At 36.4% G+C, this 15351-nt stretch overlaps 1 protein-coding gene across 1 annotated transcript; it reads right to left on the bottom strand.

Annotated features, from left to right (window-relative positions):
• Positions 1–2911: 2911 nt before the first annotated feature.
• On the bottom strand, positions 2912–3760 carry LOC137651520 (golgin subfamily A member 6-like protein 4). Its single transcript, XM_068384750.1, has one exon. It carries the CDS (start codon positions 3758–3760, stop codon positions 2912–2914), a length of 849 nt encoding a protein of 282 aa, XP_068240851.1.
• Positions 3761–15351: the final 11591 nt, after the last annotated feature.

Here is a 15351-nt window from a genome sequence, read left to right as displayed (position 1 = left end):
CAGAAAGGCGTCTTTATCTGGAAGAAATTTTTTTCTGAACTTCCAAACGACATTTTTCCATGTGTATCCAGTGACTCTTTTCAATTTGTCTAACTTCTTGTTCGTGAAATCTTTGCTCTTTTCGTTAAAGTTCTCTTTCTTTGGAATCCATATCTTGATATCTCCTCTCCACCGAACACAACATCTGAGAAATTTTCTGCCTCAGAGTTTCGACATGAAATTCCTCTTGTTCGTTGACTTCCATATCTTATGGATAAAACTCCTCAGTTGTTATCTCCATTTCAGTAACGGGAGAAGAAGAGCTTTTTATTCCGTCCATGTCCATGGTAGTCAGTATAATGGCTTTCGATTGGAATGCATCCCCTTTATATACTTGACAGATTAATTTTATGTTACTTACTCTGATTACGTACAATTCATATTTTTTTCTAGAGATCATATTGCATTTTCGCAGTTTTACCGATAGATTTGCATTTGGAGTTGATTTTTTCTTCTAACTTGAAACCTTTTTCAGGTTTCTGTATATTTTATGAAAGATATTTGTGAAATTGGGAAATCTGTCATTGATGAATGAATAAACAGATAGACAAGAAAAATAGCGTAATTCAATAACATTTGTCTCAAATCAATAACGAAAGGCAATAAATAATATGCAAATAAATGAAAGACATTTTTTAGGTATTCTTGTAGTAAGTAAAGTTGTTAGCATAATTGCTTAGAGATCTGACAACCTAAGTTTAAACCACATTACAATATGAAGAAGTTAAAATAGTATAGAGTACCTTAAAAAATATTGTACAAAATTTACGAGAGAATATACTTTCGTAATTAAGATTTATAAAAAGATTTAAAGTTGACTGCAAATTCAAGTGAAAAATATATCTCGATGTTCACGTATTTCGCAAGTACTTGAAAAGATACATCAGTGAAAATGAATGAAATTCAGAAATATCTCAATTATTATTAAAAATTAGGAAATCTTTAAAATGGACAATTCTAATTGAAGTGAGAAAATTCATCTCAAATAAAACTTCCTAAATCCATATACAAGAGAGAGAATTACTATTCGGAGGATGAAGGAAGCAACGTTAGTGAAAAAAGAGCAAAACTTTCATCAAAAGATTGAGATATAGATAAAAATATGGGAAAACATAAAACATGTGTTATTTATCTTAGGCAACGGTTTAATAAATTGGATAATAGAATGATGTTGAAATACGATTTTATTGCGATAATTTTATTACGATTTGCTCAATAAATATTGACAATTTAAATAATAAATTAGCTGGAAATGATGTTTAATAGAATATAAGTTAAGTGTATTAAATAGTAATTATAAATGGAGGATTGGTTGGCTGATTTTGAGGTTAATTTACATTGGTTTGTTGAAGGTTATTATGAATTGAATATGATTGTTTAACATTGAATATTGAGCTTTGCAGTAACATGAAAAATACAAGATTAGGTCATATATATTTATAAGTTGTAATTAAGAGACAGTAATTTGATGGCCTGGTTCATATAGTATTGACTACAGATTATGGAACCAGAGTTCAAATCTCTCACACTCATAACTATTTTTCAAAGTTTGGGCATAACTTCACAAATTATAATTGTACTAAATCTGTCACAGAATAAAGAATTAAGGAAAAAATATTGTAAGTTGATGGCTCAAACACAACTGAAAACATTCTGCTTAATTCTCACTTGAGTGAAATTTCCTAAATCCTATCATTAATTCAGTAAAAATAAGAGAGTTCAGAAATAGCTAAATTTCCTAAGTCCTGTCAATAATTCAGTAAAAATAACAAAGTTCAGAAATAGCTGAAGAAATGTAATGATTAATAGCAAATCTGAAAAGAGCACAATTCTAATATATATATATATATATATATATATATATATATATATATATATATATATATATATATATATATATATACTTACTACAAGAATACCTAAAAAATGTCTTTCATTTATTTGCATATTATTTATTGCCTTTTGTTATTGATTTGAGACAAATGTTATTGAATTACGCTATTTTTCTTGTCTATCTGTTTATTCAATCATCAATGACAAATTTTAGAAAGCCACCATTAGGCGCATTTAACCTTGAGGAAAGTGGATGACATCATAAACATGGCGCCTCTCTTGTTCATACAAGTAACTTGGCTCTGGCTTCTATTTCCATTCATCCACCTCAACATATTATACACTCATTTCCCACGTAACTTTTTCTCAAACTCTACATCTGGGAATTTTCAAGTTTGGTTGTTGGTGAAGATAGACTGCTATTAATATATTTTATATCATAAAACCTAATAAAGTCAAAAAGCTACCTTCAGGACTATTCCCTAAAAGCAAACAGCTAACGTAAAATATGCATATCATCACAATAGGTTACCAACTTAGATAAAAAAACAATAACTGAAGTTATTTCTAATGACAAAAGCGATAGAAGTCCAACTTTTTCTGTGTAATAAAAAACCTAAATGAAAATTAGAGACTTTTTTTATGCATTGAGTAATAAAATATATTAGTAGTTAATCTCTCTCTCTCTCTCTCAATATTTATCAAAAGAGACAGAGTCCAATAACTTTTCTAATTTACTCGCTAATATTTGTTATTTCATTTCGATTTCATGACTAATACAGGTCCCCGTTAAGTTTATCTCTGGATTACAAAAATACCATTGAAATAGCCTATTTAAAATAATGATAAAGTGATAACTTTAATATTGTGCTCTGTAATATACAAAATATAAATAATATAAAACATTATTATTGAAAACATACTTTCAACACCTAAAAACTTGACATTCAATGTGGCAACACAAAATGTTACTTAGAAACTATGAAAAACGTTCATCATTTTTTTTTCTTTTTATCTATATCAGATTTCTGGTCTTCTGCTATTCTTCTTCTTTGCTGAGAAGAGCAACTTCCCTTACCCCCAATTCAGCCATCTTTCCATCCCAGTATTTCTTCATTTGGTGCTCTCTAGAAACCAAGTGTCTTTTCTCACTTTCCAGATTCTTCCGTTGTTCTTCCAACAAAGCCTCTGTTACCTGCAGTCTCTGTCTCGCCATAGAAAAGTGGTTTTCGAATTCCTTCTCCCTTTTGTACCAGATATTTTCTTGTTCTTCTGTTAATGACTGCATATCATTGGACTTGGAGGCAAGTACTTCTTTCTCAGCTTTCCTTAAAAGCTCCTCTTTTGTGGCCAACTCATTAGTTAATTCCAAAACACACTTTTCTGTCTCTTTAAGTATATTATCATTGTCCTGTAATTGGCAGCTCATCTGCCTCTCTTTTTCCATCAGAAGCTTTTCATATGCTGATAATTCCTTCTCAATTTCCACTTGTCTTTTACTAATTTCATTTAATCTTGATATTTGTTGTAAAACGTTTTGTTCTTTTGTCATTAACACTGCTTCCATCTCCATGAGAAAGGCGTATTCATTTTGAATGAAGTTTTTCTGAACTACCAAACGAGATTTTTCTATCTGTATCCAGTGACTCTTTTCAATTTGTCTAACTTCATGTCCGTGAAGTCTTTGCTCTTTTTGTTGAAGTTCTCTTTCTTTGGAAGCCATTTCTTGACATCTGCTCTCCACCAAACACAACATCTGAGACATTTTCTGCTTCAGAGTTTCGACATGAAATTCCTCTTGTTCGTCGACATCCATATCTTGTGGATTATACTCCTCAGTTGTTATCTCCATTTCAGTAACAGGAGAAGAGCTTTTTATTCCGTCCATGTCCGTGGTAGTCAGTATTATGGCTTTTTATTGAAATGTATCCCCTTTATATACTTGACTGAGAAATTTTATTTTACTTATGATTTATTACAATTCATATTTCTCCAGAGATGATTTTGCTTTTTCGCAGTTTTACCGATAGATTTGCATTTGGAGTCAGAATTTTTATTCTTAATTTTAACTTTTGTTCTAACCTGAAACCTTTTTCAGGTTTCTGCACATTTTTTTATATATTCTTGCGAAATTTTACGCTATTTAGGACTTTGGAAATTTCATTTAAGATACAGATTTCTACTTCAATTTGATCAACTCACTTGAGATATTTTGTTACTTTTTACATTTCTTTAGCTATTTCTAAACTTTTGTTATTTTCACTGTAATATCATTAGGACTTAGGAAATTTCAATCAAGGGATAATTGAGTAGGATCTTTTCAGTTATGTTTGAGCCATCAAACTCACAAAATGTTTTGAGTAATTCTTCTTTTATGATGGACTTACTGCAATATTAATATGTGAAGTTGTGCCTTAACTTTGAAAAATAGTTACGAGTTTGAGAGGTTCGAACTCTGGATCCTTAAACCGACGACCGATACTATATCCACTGAGCCATAACATTCCTGAAAAATATAAAAATATATTACCTTACCTTGTATTATTTTCTTTTACTGCAAAACTCAATATTCAATGTTAAGCAATCGTATTCAATTTATGATAACCTTCAGCAAACCATTTTAAATTAACCTCAAATTTATACGAATAATCCTCCATTTATAATTACTATTATATATAAGTAACATATATTCTATTAAACATTAGTTACAGTCAACTCAAGATTTAATTAGTTGATGTTTACTGGTCAGATCGTAATACAACTATTATAGTAAAATTGTGATGCAACATCATTCTGTTATTCAATTTATTAAACCGTTGCCTATGTGAAGAATTATCTTCTCTCCTCTGCTTCCTTTTGTAGTTTTGGCTCTCTCCTAATAATACTATAATTACCCATTGAACGTTCTCTCCTACATTAGGTTTTCTTTGTCAAAACATTGGGAGAACTATTTTAAATCAACTAAACTTGGTGACAGTAGCGTACGCCATGCTCGTGACGTCACAGCGTAGATACGCACAACAAAAGCCATAGCGGGCGTAAGGTGGTTCTTTCCTTAAACTACTTGGGTCGAGATAAATTACTAAACTGATTTGAATATAATTATCAATACTGCTAAATTGAAAGCAGCTTTTATTTTTCAGTGCCAATAATTAAGCTCTTTTAATTTCAAGATGTATGCCCATCGCACCATCCCATTGCTAATTGATCATTAACTAATTAATTTTTAGCACGCCAGAATAGGCAGGATTGTTGTATATATAAACTCCCTTAGAGCAGCAAGATTTCTCTGAGTATTTTGTACAAAATCTTGGCTCCTATGCACTCCTTGCAACAATATATTGCTCTATCCTAAAGTCCTGATATGGCATCTCCATTGGATTACCATGCTCACCATGACCCTCACCTGTCTTGAAAGGTGAAGCCAGGTAAGCCCTTTCAAACCTAACCAAGCCCCATTCGTCCGGAAGCAGTTGTGGCCGTCTGACCTACGTGACCGACTGACCAGCCTGTCGGTGGAGCCGAGCACCTCTGGCTCACACCTCCTCCCCCCTTCCAAAAACTTGACTCACAGAGGAATTCTGCCGGTTGGAGAAATGATATTCTAAGGAGCCTGGTAAACCATATTTGCCAAAGTGAAGATTCCTGGTGTGAGCCAGTCAAGAGTGCAAAGTGCAACGATCCGGTCAACAGTCATTCGAGGACAAAGACTGTGTTCCAAGGAGTGCAGGTACCAAAAACGTGGGCACTTAGTGTTCCCCCATTTTTTAGTTTAGATTAACTTTTAACTTGATTAGGTTAACTGGCTATTACATATTTCGGGTTGTGTGCGGTGGGATTGCGTGTATATATTTTTTCCATATCATTTTTTGCTTTCGAGACTAGCAGTCTCTGGGTCACCTGGGCCACGTGTCTAAGCCAACTTTGATTATTAATTATTGCAGAAGACCACGAGTCTAATCAATCACATTTCTTATTTAATTTGCATTTCTGTTGTTACCTTGTGTTTGTTAAGATGTCTGTTTCATTTAATGTAAATTTGTAAAATAAATCAAGATTAGGTTAAAGAACCTTGTATTTCTACTCCCTCATTTCAATGTGCCTATTAAGAATATTTGATCACGGGACAGAATACCCGATGTTTTAAAAAGAGTAAGTAACTTGAAAAAGGTCGTGTTAGCGAGCGGCTTATTATTGAATATCTGCTTCGAAGGTAAAGATCCATATCTTTAAACATAACTTTACTTTACATCACTGCTCCCATTTTTGTTATTGTCTCTAATTACACAACGTAAGATTCCTATCCAGCATCTCACTGGGGTGACTGGGATGGAGCCGAAACAGAGCCTAAGAGATTAGATGACTATCGACCTGACAAAGCTAGAGTAGGCCATTAAATTACTTTTTTGGGCTCAGGCCATGTCATTCTGATGGAAGGGTTTTTTTAGGTAGCCTTCTAAGGGATATTTGCTACAGTGATACTCCCAGAGAAATAAACCGAAGGTCTCCAGGATTCTAACTCCTGGCGCGAGTATCCAATTAAGGATATCGCATAATATTAGGGGACGTATGTTTAGATACGACACATAGCAATCTTCACCTCGAATAGATTTAACTCTTTGAGGTAAGGGGGAAGAGTGGCGAAAAAAGGGGGTGCCGATATAGGTACCCGGTGGACCTCCTTCCCTATTGCTACTACGACGCCATTCCTTTTCTTGTAGCTCTCTAAGCGAGTTGTGCTCCCATGTTAACCCGGTGTGTTGTTACAAGTTATTGGAATATTCATCATGCATTCTCCAGCATTTTCATCCTTTGGAAAGTTGAGTGTTAATTCTTTCCTGTGTATAATTTCACAGTTAAATTTTAATAATTTAATTGTGTTTGGTTGAGCATTGCCGAGACCCGGAGGCAGCCTTTTTATGACTGCAGTCGCCTGTCATACAACTGAAGATCGACGCGGACATAGATAAGGCACTGAAAGGCATGGACATCCACCAAGAAAGGATGTCAGAAGTGTCCACTGACAGTGAGAATGACCTACTGCAAGGAGGCCCTGAAGAAGACGTGGAACATCCACAAGCGGAGGAAGAAGGATCCGTTTCAACGGCAACCAAAGACCCTCAGTTTGAGACACAGCAAGGATGATTCCGTTGTAAACAAATGTTGATGATTGGATTATTAGATGCAAGCTTAAACAAACCTAGATGCATGACTTGGTGTAGTTTGAGCCATAGCAAGGCTGCTTTTGTTATAAACGAATGTTGATGATTGAGTTATTGAATGCAAACAGAAATAAAACTAAGTTTATGGTTTGATTTAATTTGAGCCACAGCAAGGCTGTTTCCGCTGTAAGCGAATGTTGGTGATTGGATTATTAGATGAAACTTAAACAAAATTAAGTGCGTGACTTAATTTAATTTGAGCCACAGCAAGGCTGCTTCCGTTGTAAACGAATGTTAATGATTGGATTATTAGATGCAAACTTAAGCAACACTAAGTGCATGACTTGATTTAATTTGAGCCACAAGAAGGCTGTTTCCATTGTAAACAAATGTTGGTGATTGGATTATTAGATTCAAACTTAAACAAAACTAAGTGTATGACTTGGTATAATTTGAGCCACAGCAAGGCTGCTTCCGTTGTAAACGAATGTTGGTGATTGGATTATTTGATGCAAACTTAAACAAAACTAAGTGCATAACTTTGTGTAATTTGTGCATCAGCAAGACTGCTTCCATTGTAAATGAATGTCGATAATTAGATTCATAAATGCAAATAGAAACGAAGCTAAGTGCTAAGCCATAACAAGACTGTTTCCATTTTAAAGGGAATCAAGAGAAGTAATATCCATTAAGTTAATAAATAAGTAGCCAAGGGACCGACAAACATCCTTGGCGGGCAAGGAAAGACCCATGACAAACATGGCCTTGTTACAGGAAGGCGAGGAACATGGTGCGTGGAAGATGTCCATGAGGGACGGACAAACAACATCCTTGGTGGACAAGGAAAGACCAATGGCACCCATGGCCTCGTTACAGGACGGCGAAGGACATGGTGTGTGGAAAATTTCCATGAAGGACGGACAAACAACATCCTTGGTGGACAAGGAAAGACCCATGACACACATGGCCTCGTTACAGGACAGCGAAGGACATGGTGTGTGGGAGACGTCCATGAGGGACGGACAAACAACATCCTTGGTGGACAAGGAAAGAACCATGGCACCCATGGCCTCGTTAGAGGACGGCGAAGGACATGGTGTGTGGAAGACGTCATGAGGGACGAACAAACAACATCCTTGGTGGACAAGGAAAGAACCATGGCACACGCGGCCTCGTTACAGGACGGCGAAGGACATGATGTGTGGAAAATGTCCATGAGGGACGGACAAACAACATCCTTGGTGGACAAGGAAAGACTAAGGGCACCCATGGCCTCGTTACAGGACAGCGAAGGACATGGTGTGTGGAAAATGTCCATGAGGACCAGACAAACAACATCCTTGGTGGACAAGGAAAGACCAATGGCACCCATGGCCTAGTTACAGGATGTCGAAGGACATGGTTTGTGGAAAATGTCCATGAGGGACGGACAAACAACATCCTTGGTGGACAAGGAAAGATCAATGGAACCCATGGCCTCGTACCAGGACGGCGAAGGAAATGGTATGTGGAAAACGTGGAGAAGGAAAGACCCATAACACCCATGGTCTCGTTACAGGACAGAGAAGGACATGGTGTGTAGAAAACATCAATGAAGGACAGACAAACAACATCTTTTGGGGGACAAGGAAAGAACCAATGCACCCACGGCGTTGGTATAGGATGGCAAAGGACTTGGCGTGTGTAAGACGTCCTTGAGGGATGAACAAACAACACCCTTCAGGAAAATGGAAAGACGATATGAAGTACTGTACATATGGTCTCATCAAAAGACAATACCGGACATGATAGGCCAACAACGTTCTCGATTGACAAACAAGTAATATCCTCTGAAGAAAGGGGAACACGGCATGACGTACATCAAAACAAGAATAGAAGGTATGAAGTTGAGTCTGATACAAACTCTCTAGAATGGGAGAGCGACCACCGCTCGAGATGCAGATGTGTTGTACCTCGACACAGAAGGTTCACAAAACACAAAAGTAAATACTAAACCAACTCCCCGGACTCGAGTGAAGATTATCGCTCAAGATACAAAAGAAAGGGTAGCGGGCAATCAGCAAGTAACTGATGGAGAAGGATGGAAATGGAAAGTAAACCCAATCCTGAACCTGTAAAGTCCTTTTGATCAGCAAAGGATAAAGACTCAAGGAAGTGGCAAGATGTTCGCAAATGGTTAAGAACCGTAGATGACGATAGCGACTCCAGTGACAATGTACAGTATTTAAAAATGGAAGTCAAATTTCCTGGGCTTATGCAGGTTATCCAAACAAACACTCAGACATCACCAAGAGGAACAAGCCAAATCGGGAGACCAGACCAACACTATGACTCCAAGCTCAGAAAAGAACCAAGGTTACCTGGTTAAACTCCTAATAGAATTGGATAGCTTTATCAAATCAAGTTACTCAAGTTCTACAGCGCTAGTGAAGAGGAATGCTGGGCATTTCTCAGTATTTTTAATAAAATCTACAAAGGAAACAACGTTATGGATGCACACAAATTCAGCAGGGAAGTGACAAGTTTTGGAACATTTATTGTTGAAACAATTTTCCTCAACAGAAGGGATGAAACTGTCGAGATGCAAGTCCGACAATTTCAGGGTGTAGACACTCAAGAGGAAACAGACAAAAAGAGAAAATACATCGAAGATTACAAGGTTAGGCAAATATGGAATGCATAAGAAAGGCGTGTTGGGACCCGCTACCAGTTTCCAATACCTTTTAGGGAGGAAATGCCCAAACTTCTAGACAACCAGATCATGGTGTAACGGTATGACTTAAGACATGTCTACGGCGTAATGAAGAAATACGATTACAATATGCAAAAGAAATGGATGGTTGATGAAGAAAGGTTACGCAGAACCAGCAAATCATTGCATAGCCCCAGTAAAGGATGGTATCTTCCACATCATCCGGTATTTAACATGAACAAGCCTGATAAAACCATGAGTAGTTTCCGACTGCGCTGCTTCATTCAAGGGCGTATCATTGAACAGCCAAGTCATGCAGGGGCTGGATATGATGAAGGATTTACCGGGAATGTTCATCAGATTTAGGTAAGGAAAAGTGGCAATAGCAGCTGACATAGAGGCTATGTATTATTGAGTGTTTGTAAATCCAACGGACCGAGACGTGCTTCAATTCCTTTGGTGGCCACAAGGTCTTGACAAAAAAAAAAAAGAAAAAAAAAAAAACCAGCACTATTGTATGACAGTTCATATATTTGGAGGTGTATGGAGCCCAGCGCGTACCATCTTTGAATCAAAAGGGACACTTGAAAGAAACTGGAATGACGCAGCAAAAGAAGCAGTTTCTAACTTCTTCATTGATGACCTGCTTCACTCAAGCTGACGAAATTGCTGTTAAACTAGCTCATGGATTGCATATGGTTCTAAAAGGGGATGGATTTCGTCCAACTAAATGGATGAGCAATGCCAGATATGTGATCTCCATTCCCCTGCAGAGAGAAATGTTGCTATTAAAGATGTTGACCTATTTAGGGGAAGGCTACCCATAGACAGGGCTCTAGGAGTATTATGGGACCTCGACAGGGATGCGTTGACAGTCCGTACGTCTACCTACAATGAACCTTACTATTGAAGAGGGATCCTGAGCATAATGAGTTTTGTCTACGATCCCTTCAGCACGTTAGCACTCTTCACAGTAGGAGCAAAGGTAATCTTTCAAAACGATGTATGCCGAAACGTTGGGTAGGACCAGAATCTCAGACCAGAAAATAAGTTAAGATGGGTTACGTGGCTTTTGGAGGTATAAGCCTCAGAAGGACTAGCCATTCCCCGCCAATACGCGACAGGAGGCTTCGGTGAGAAGGACGGGATAGAATTACATCATCTCCGTGATGCCTCTCAAGCTGCATATGCCTCAGTGACTTACACATGAAACACAAACTAGACAAAATATAGCGGCATGGATTTAGTACGCATAAGTTTAGCACCAATCATGACGTTATCCAAAGTATGTCCTGAATTGTGCGCAGCAGTTTTGGCTGCTGAGACAAGTGTCAAGTTTAGGAGGGTGATAAAACAACCAGTCAAACACTCCAGCTTTTGGTCAGGTAGTGCAATAGTTCTCCAATACATAAAGAGCACCGAACGTCAATTCCGAACTCTCATTGCTAATCAATTAGGGACGATTCATAGGCGCTCCAAACCAGAACATGGCGGCATGTTAGTTGAGAACAAAATCCAGCAGATGATGCCACAAGGGGACTGACAGCCAAGGACTTGCTTGCTGGCAGAAAATGGAGACACTGTGCCAATTTTCCGGAGCAACCTTCGACCTGTTGGTCATCACAGCTGGTCGTTCTGGAGGCACCATTTGATGACCCTGAAGTTAAGAAAGAAACCTCCACTATGACAACACACATGCAACCAGCCAACAAAGATAAACTCTTCCATCTTGGTACGCCCTTCAACGTGTTACAGTTTGGATCCTCAAATTCTAGTACTAGCTCAGATCTGGAAAGGCACACCCCACCAACTTGCGACTCACAGTGTTAGAAATTCAAGAATCCAGGGAATGTATAATAAGGGCCCTCCAGCAATGCAGATTTGGGGATGACATAGCAGTGCTGCAATTAGGGAAGTTAAAGTCAAAGTTCAAGCCACATGCTATAACCCTATCTTGATGAGTGGGGAATGATACGGGTAGGAGGTCATATCCCACACGAACATGACCCTAGTGGCACGTTAGGTATAATCCTTTTGCAAAAACATCATCACATCACTACCTTGATAGCACTAGGTGCAAGTGCCTTTCTAGCAGGTCTCTCAGGCCGCGAACATAAAATGGCTTCATTACGGTGTTATTATTGGATCATAGAGGGGTACTCAATCATTGACAACATTCTTTGAGCATGTATCATTTGCCGCAGGGTGAACAGGAAAATAGTCCTCCAACGGACCAGTTGATGGCTGCTGAAGTCTTATGTCGACGATTGAAACGTACACAGCTTCTGACCAATCGGTTTTGGCACAGGTAGAAAGTAAAGTACCTGCAAACACATCAACTGTGCAAACGCAACATCAAGACTACACACCGGATTGTGATGGGCTTGTAAGGAAGATACATGTACGAACCTCCACTGGAACACTTATCAGACCAATCGTGAAACTGTGCCTGTTTGAAGTTTGCTTGACATACTAAGAGTAAATAGAACCAGTAGTGAAAATTGGGCATAGTATGCCCAATGGGGGGAGTGTAATCGCCATAACAGCGAATGTAGAATAAGTATGTGTGAAATAAATAATATAGCTATACGGAAGAAAGGGAACTAGAATAAAGAGTTAAAAGCTAGCGAGAGAAAATATGCTTACTATGGAAGTGCTCATCCCGGGCGCATTAACCTTTAGCCTTAACACATGTCGAACCCCACCATAGGAAAAGAATCAAGCCATTTATGTGCGGAGCATAAACACATCTCCATCGTGAATGTATAACGTAGTTGTGAACGAAAATTTGCAGAGACTATACACTGTAGAGCAATCTCCAATACTACCACAATACCGCATCGTGTATGTATAATGTTGTACACAATTATGTAATATGTTAATATTTTAATAACTGTAAATTAGAGAAGGCTATAACGATCAACATACAAATCATTGTGTTATTCATTGTCTGACACATGGATTTTAGATCAATAACATGTCAATTTGTAATGATACTAACTCGCATATTGTCTATGTCACCAGGTTTGATCACAGAAAAATAAATAGTGAATTCAACACTGCGGTATTAATTACTCCACATTAGTCGCTAGAGAAGAGACGCGACTACAGACTCTACTTTTCTTTCACAGCTTATAGGTGCAGTCACAATCCCAGATGAACAATTCTTCCATCGGTTGGTTTTTATTTATAAAAAGAAAATTTCCCCAAAATTTTATTTCCTCAAGTCTTAAGGAATAATGTATCTATCAACCATCATAAATCTATCCCGCTATCTATTCTCCATTGTGAAAGCTGAGGACATTCCAATATACATTTCCTCCTCAATATCACCCAGTTTTCAATAAGTTTTATGTCTTTCTTTTTTTTTTTTCAACCAATTTGGTAAACTATCTTTGTGCTCGGATTCAACTTCAACAAGTCTAACTTCTTACAAATGATCTTTTATTGGAGAAAGTCACAATAAAGTATTGTTACTTTATATTGATATGATGTCTCGAAGGAATAACATTTGAGAATATATTTTTGTGTAATAAAAAGTCTATATAAAAATCAGAGATTTATTTATGCATTGAGTAATACAATATATCAGTAGTAAATCTCTCTCTCTCTCTCTCTCTCTCTCTCTCTCTCTCTCTCTCTCTCTCTCTCTCTCTCTCTCTCACACACACACACACACAAGATGCTTTTAGTCCAATTTACCTTTAATATTATTTGTTACATTTTGATTCATGATTAACACAGTTCCCCATCAAGTTTATCTTTGAAATACAAAAATATATTATTAAAGTAGGCTAATTAAAATAACGAGAAAGTGATAACTTTAATATTATACTCTTTAATATACTAAAAATAAATTCTATAAAACATTATTATTCAAAACACATGTTTAACAACTTTTACAAATTTTACATTCAATGTGGCAACACAAAATGTTACTTAGAAACTATGAAAAAGGTTCAACATCGTTTTCCTTTTCTTTTTATCTTCTAGATTTCGCAGCTTTAAAATTCATTTTGTCTTTTCCCAATTCCGTTTAATCGTGTTATTTTTTGAAGAATCATTTGTTAGACACTTTAACTACGTGTCATTATATTATAAGAGTTTACCATATGTAATAAATGTTTTTCAACAGAGACTTCTTTTCTTTCACAGCTTATAGGTGCAGTCACAATTCCGAATGAACATTTCTTCTCGTCTCATTAACACTGCTTCCTTCTCCATCAGAAAGGAGTCTTTATTTTGAAGAATGTTTTTCTGAACTTTCAAACGAGAATTTTCCATCTGTATCCAGTGACTCTTTTCAATTTGTCTAACTTCTTGTTCGTGAAGTCTTTGCTCTTTTCGTTGAAGTTCTCTTTTTGAGGAAGCCATTTCTTGATATCTGCTCTCCACCAAACACAACATCTGAGACATTTTCTGCGTCACAGTTTCGACATAGAATTCCTCTTGTTCGTCGACATATACTTGACAGATTAATTTTATTTTACTTTTTATGATTTCTTACAATTTATATTTTTCTGGAGATATTGCTTTTTTGTAATTTTACTGATAGATTTGTTTTGGACTTAAGAATTTTTACTCTACTAATTTTCGATTTTTTTTCTGACTTGAAACCTTTTTCATGTTTCTGTATATTGTATTTTTGTGAACTTAGGAAATTTTTCTGTTGTTGTGGACTTAGGAAATTTTTCTGCTATTGTGGACTTGGGAAATTTTTCTGCTGTTGTGGACTTAGGAATTTTTTCTGCTGTTGTGAACTTAGGAAATTTTTCTGCTGTTGTGGACTCAGGAAATTTTTCTGCTGTTGTGGACTTAAGATTTTTCTGCTGTTGTGGACTTAGGAAATTTCATTTGAGATATATCTTTATACTTCAATTCGAATTCACTCACTTAGGAGATTTCGTAAATTTTCACATTTCTTCAAGTATTTCTGAACTTTTTTCAATTATACTGAAATATTAACAGGACTTAGGAAATTTCTCTCTAGTGAGAATAAAGCAGAATCTTTTCAGTTTTATTTTAGCCGTCAACCAATATTTTTTCATTAATTCTTTAATCAGTGACAGATTTAATACAACTTTCAATTTTAAAGTCATGCGTCAACTTTGAAAAATACTTACGTGTTGGAGAGATTCGAACTCTGGACCCCAGATCCAAAGTTAGGTACCATAACCACCAGACCATCACGATACTACATCCTTGCTCTTACAACTATTAAACATATATTACCTAATCTTGTAGTTTTTTTTTCTGTTACCGTGAAATTCAATATTTGATGTTAAACAATAGTATTCAATTTATATTAACCTTCACCAAACCCGTGTAAATTATCCTCAAATTTGGACGAACAATTCACCATTTATAATTACTATTTGATATACGTAACCTATATTCTATTAAACATTATTTCCAGTTAATTTAAGATGCTAGTTGTTAATATTTACCAAGCAAATCTTTTATAATAAAATCGTATTTATTTGTGGAATGATAAAAAATTCACACTTTCAACAACTTTTAAAAAATTTTACATTCAATATGGCAACACAAAATGTTATCGAAAACTATGAACAACGTTTAACATCGTTTTCTTTTTCTTTGTATTTTTCTCAGATTTCTGGTCTT

This window comes from Palaemon carinicauda, chromosome 13, assembly GCF_036898095.1.
Source record: "Palaemon carinicauda isolate YSFRI2023 chromosome 13, ASM3689809v2, whole genome shotgun sequence".
Classification (NCBI taxonomy): Eukaryota; Metazoa; Arthropoda; class Malacostraca; order Decapoda; family Palaemonidae; genus Palaemon; species Palaemon carinicauda.
The sequence above is the reverse complement of the archived record's forward strand: the minus strand, read 5'-3'. Positions and strand labels throughout refer to the sequence as shown.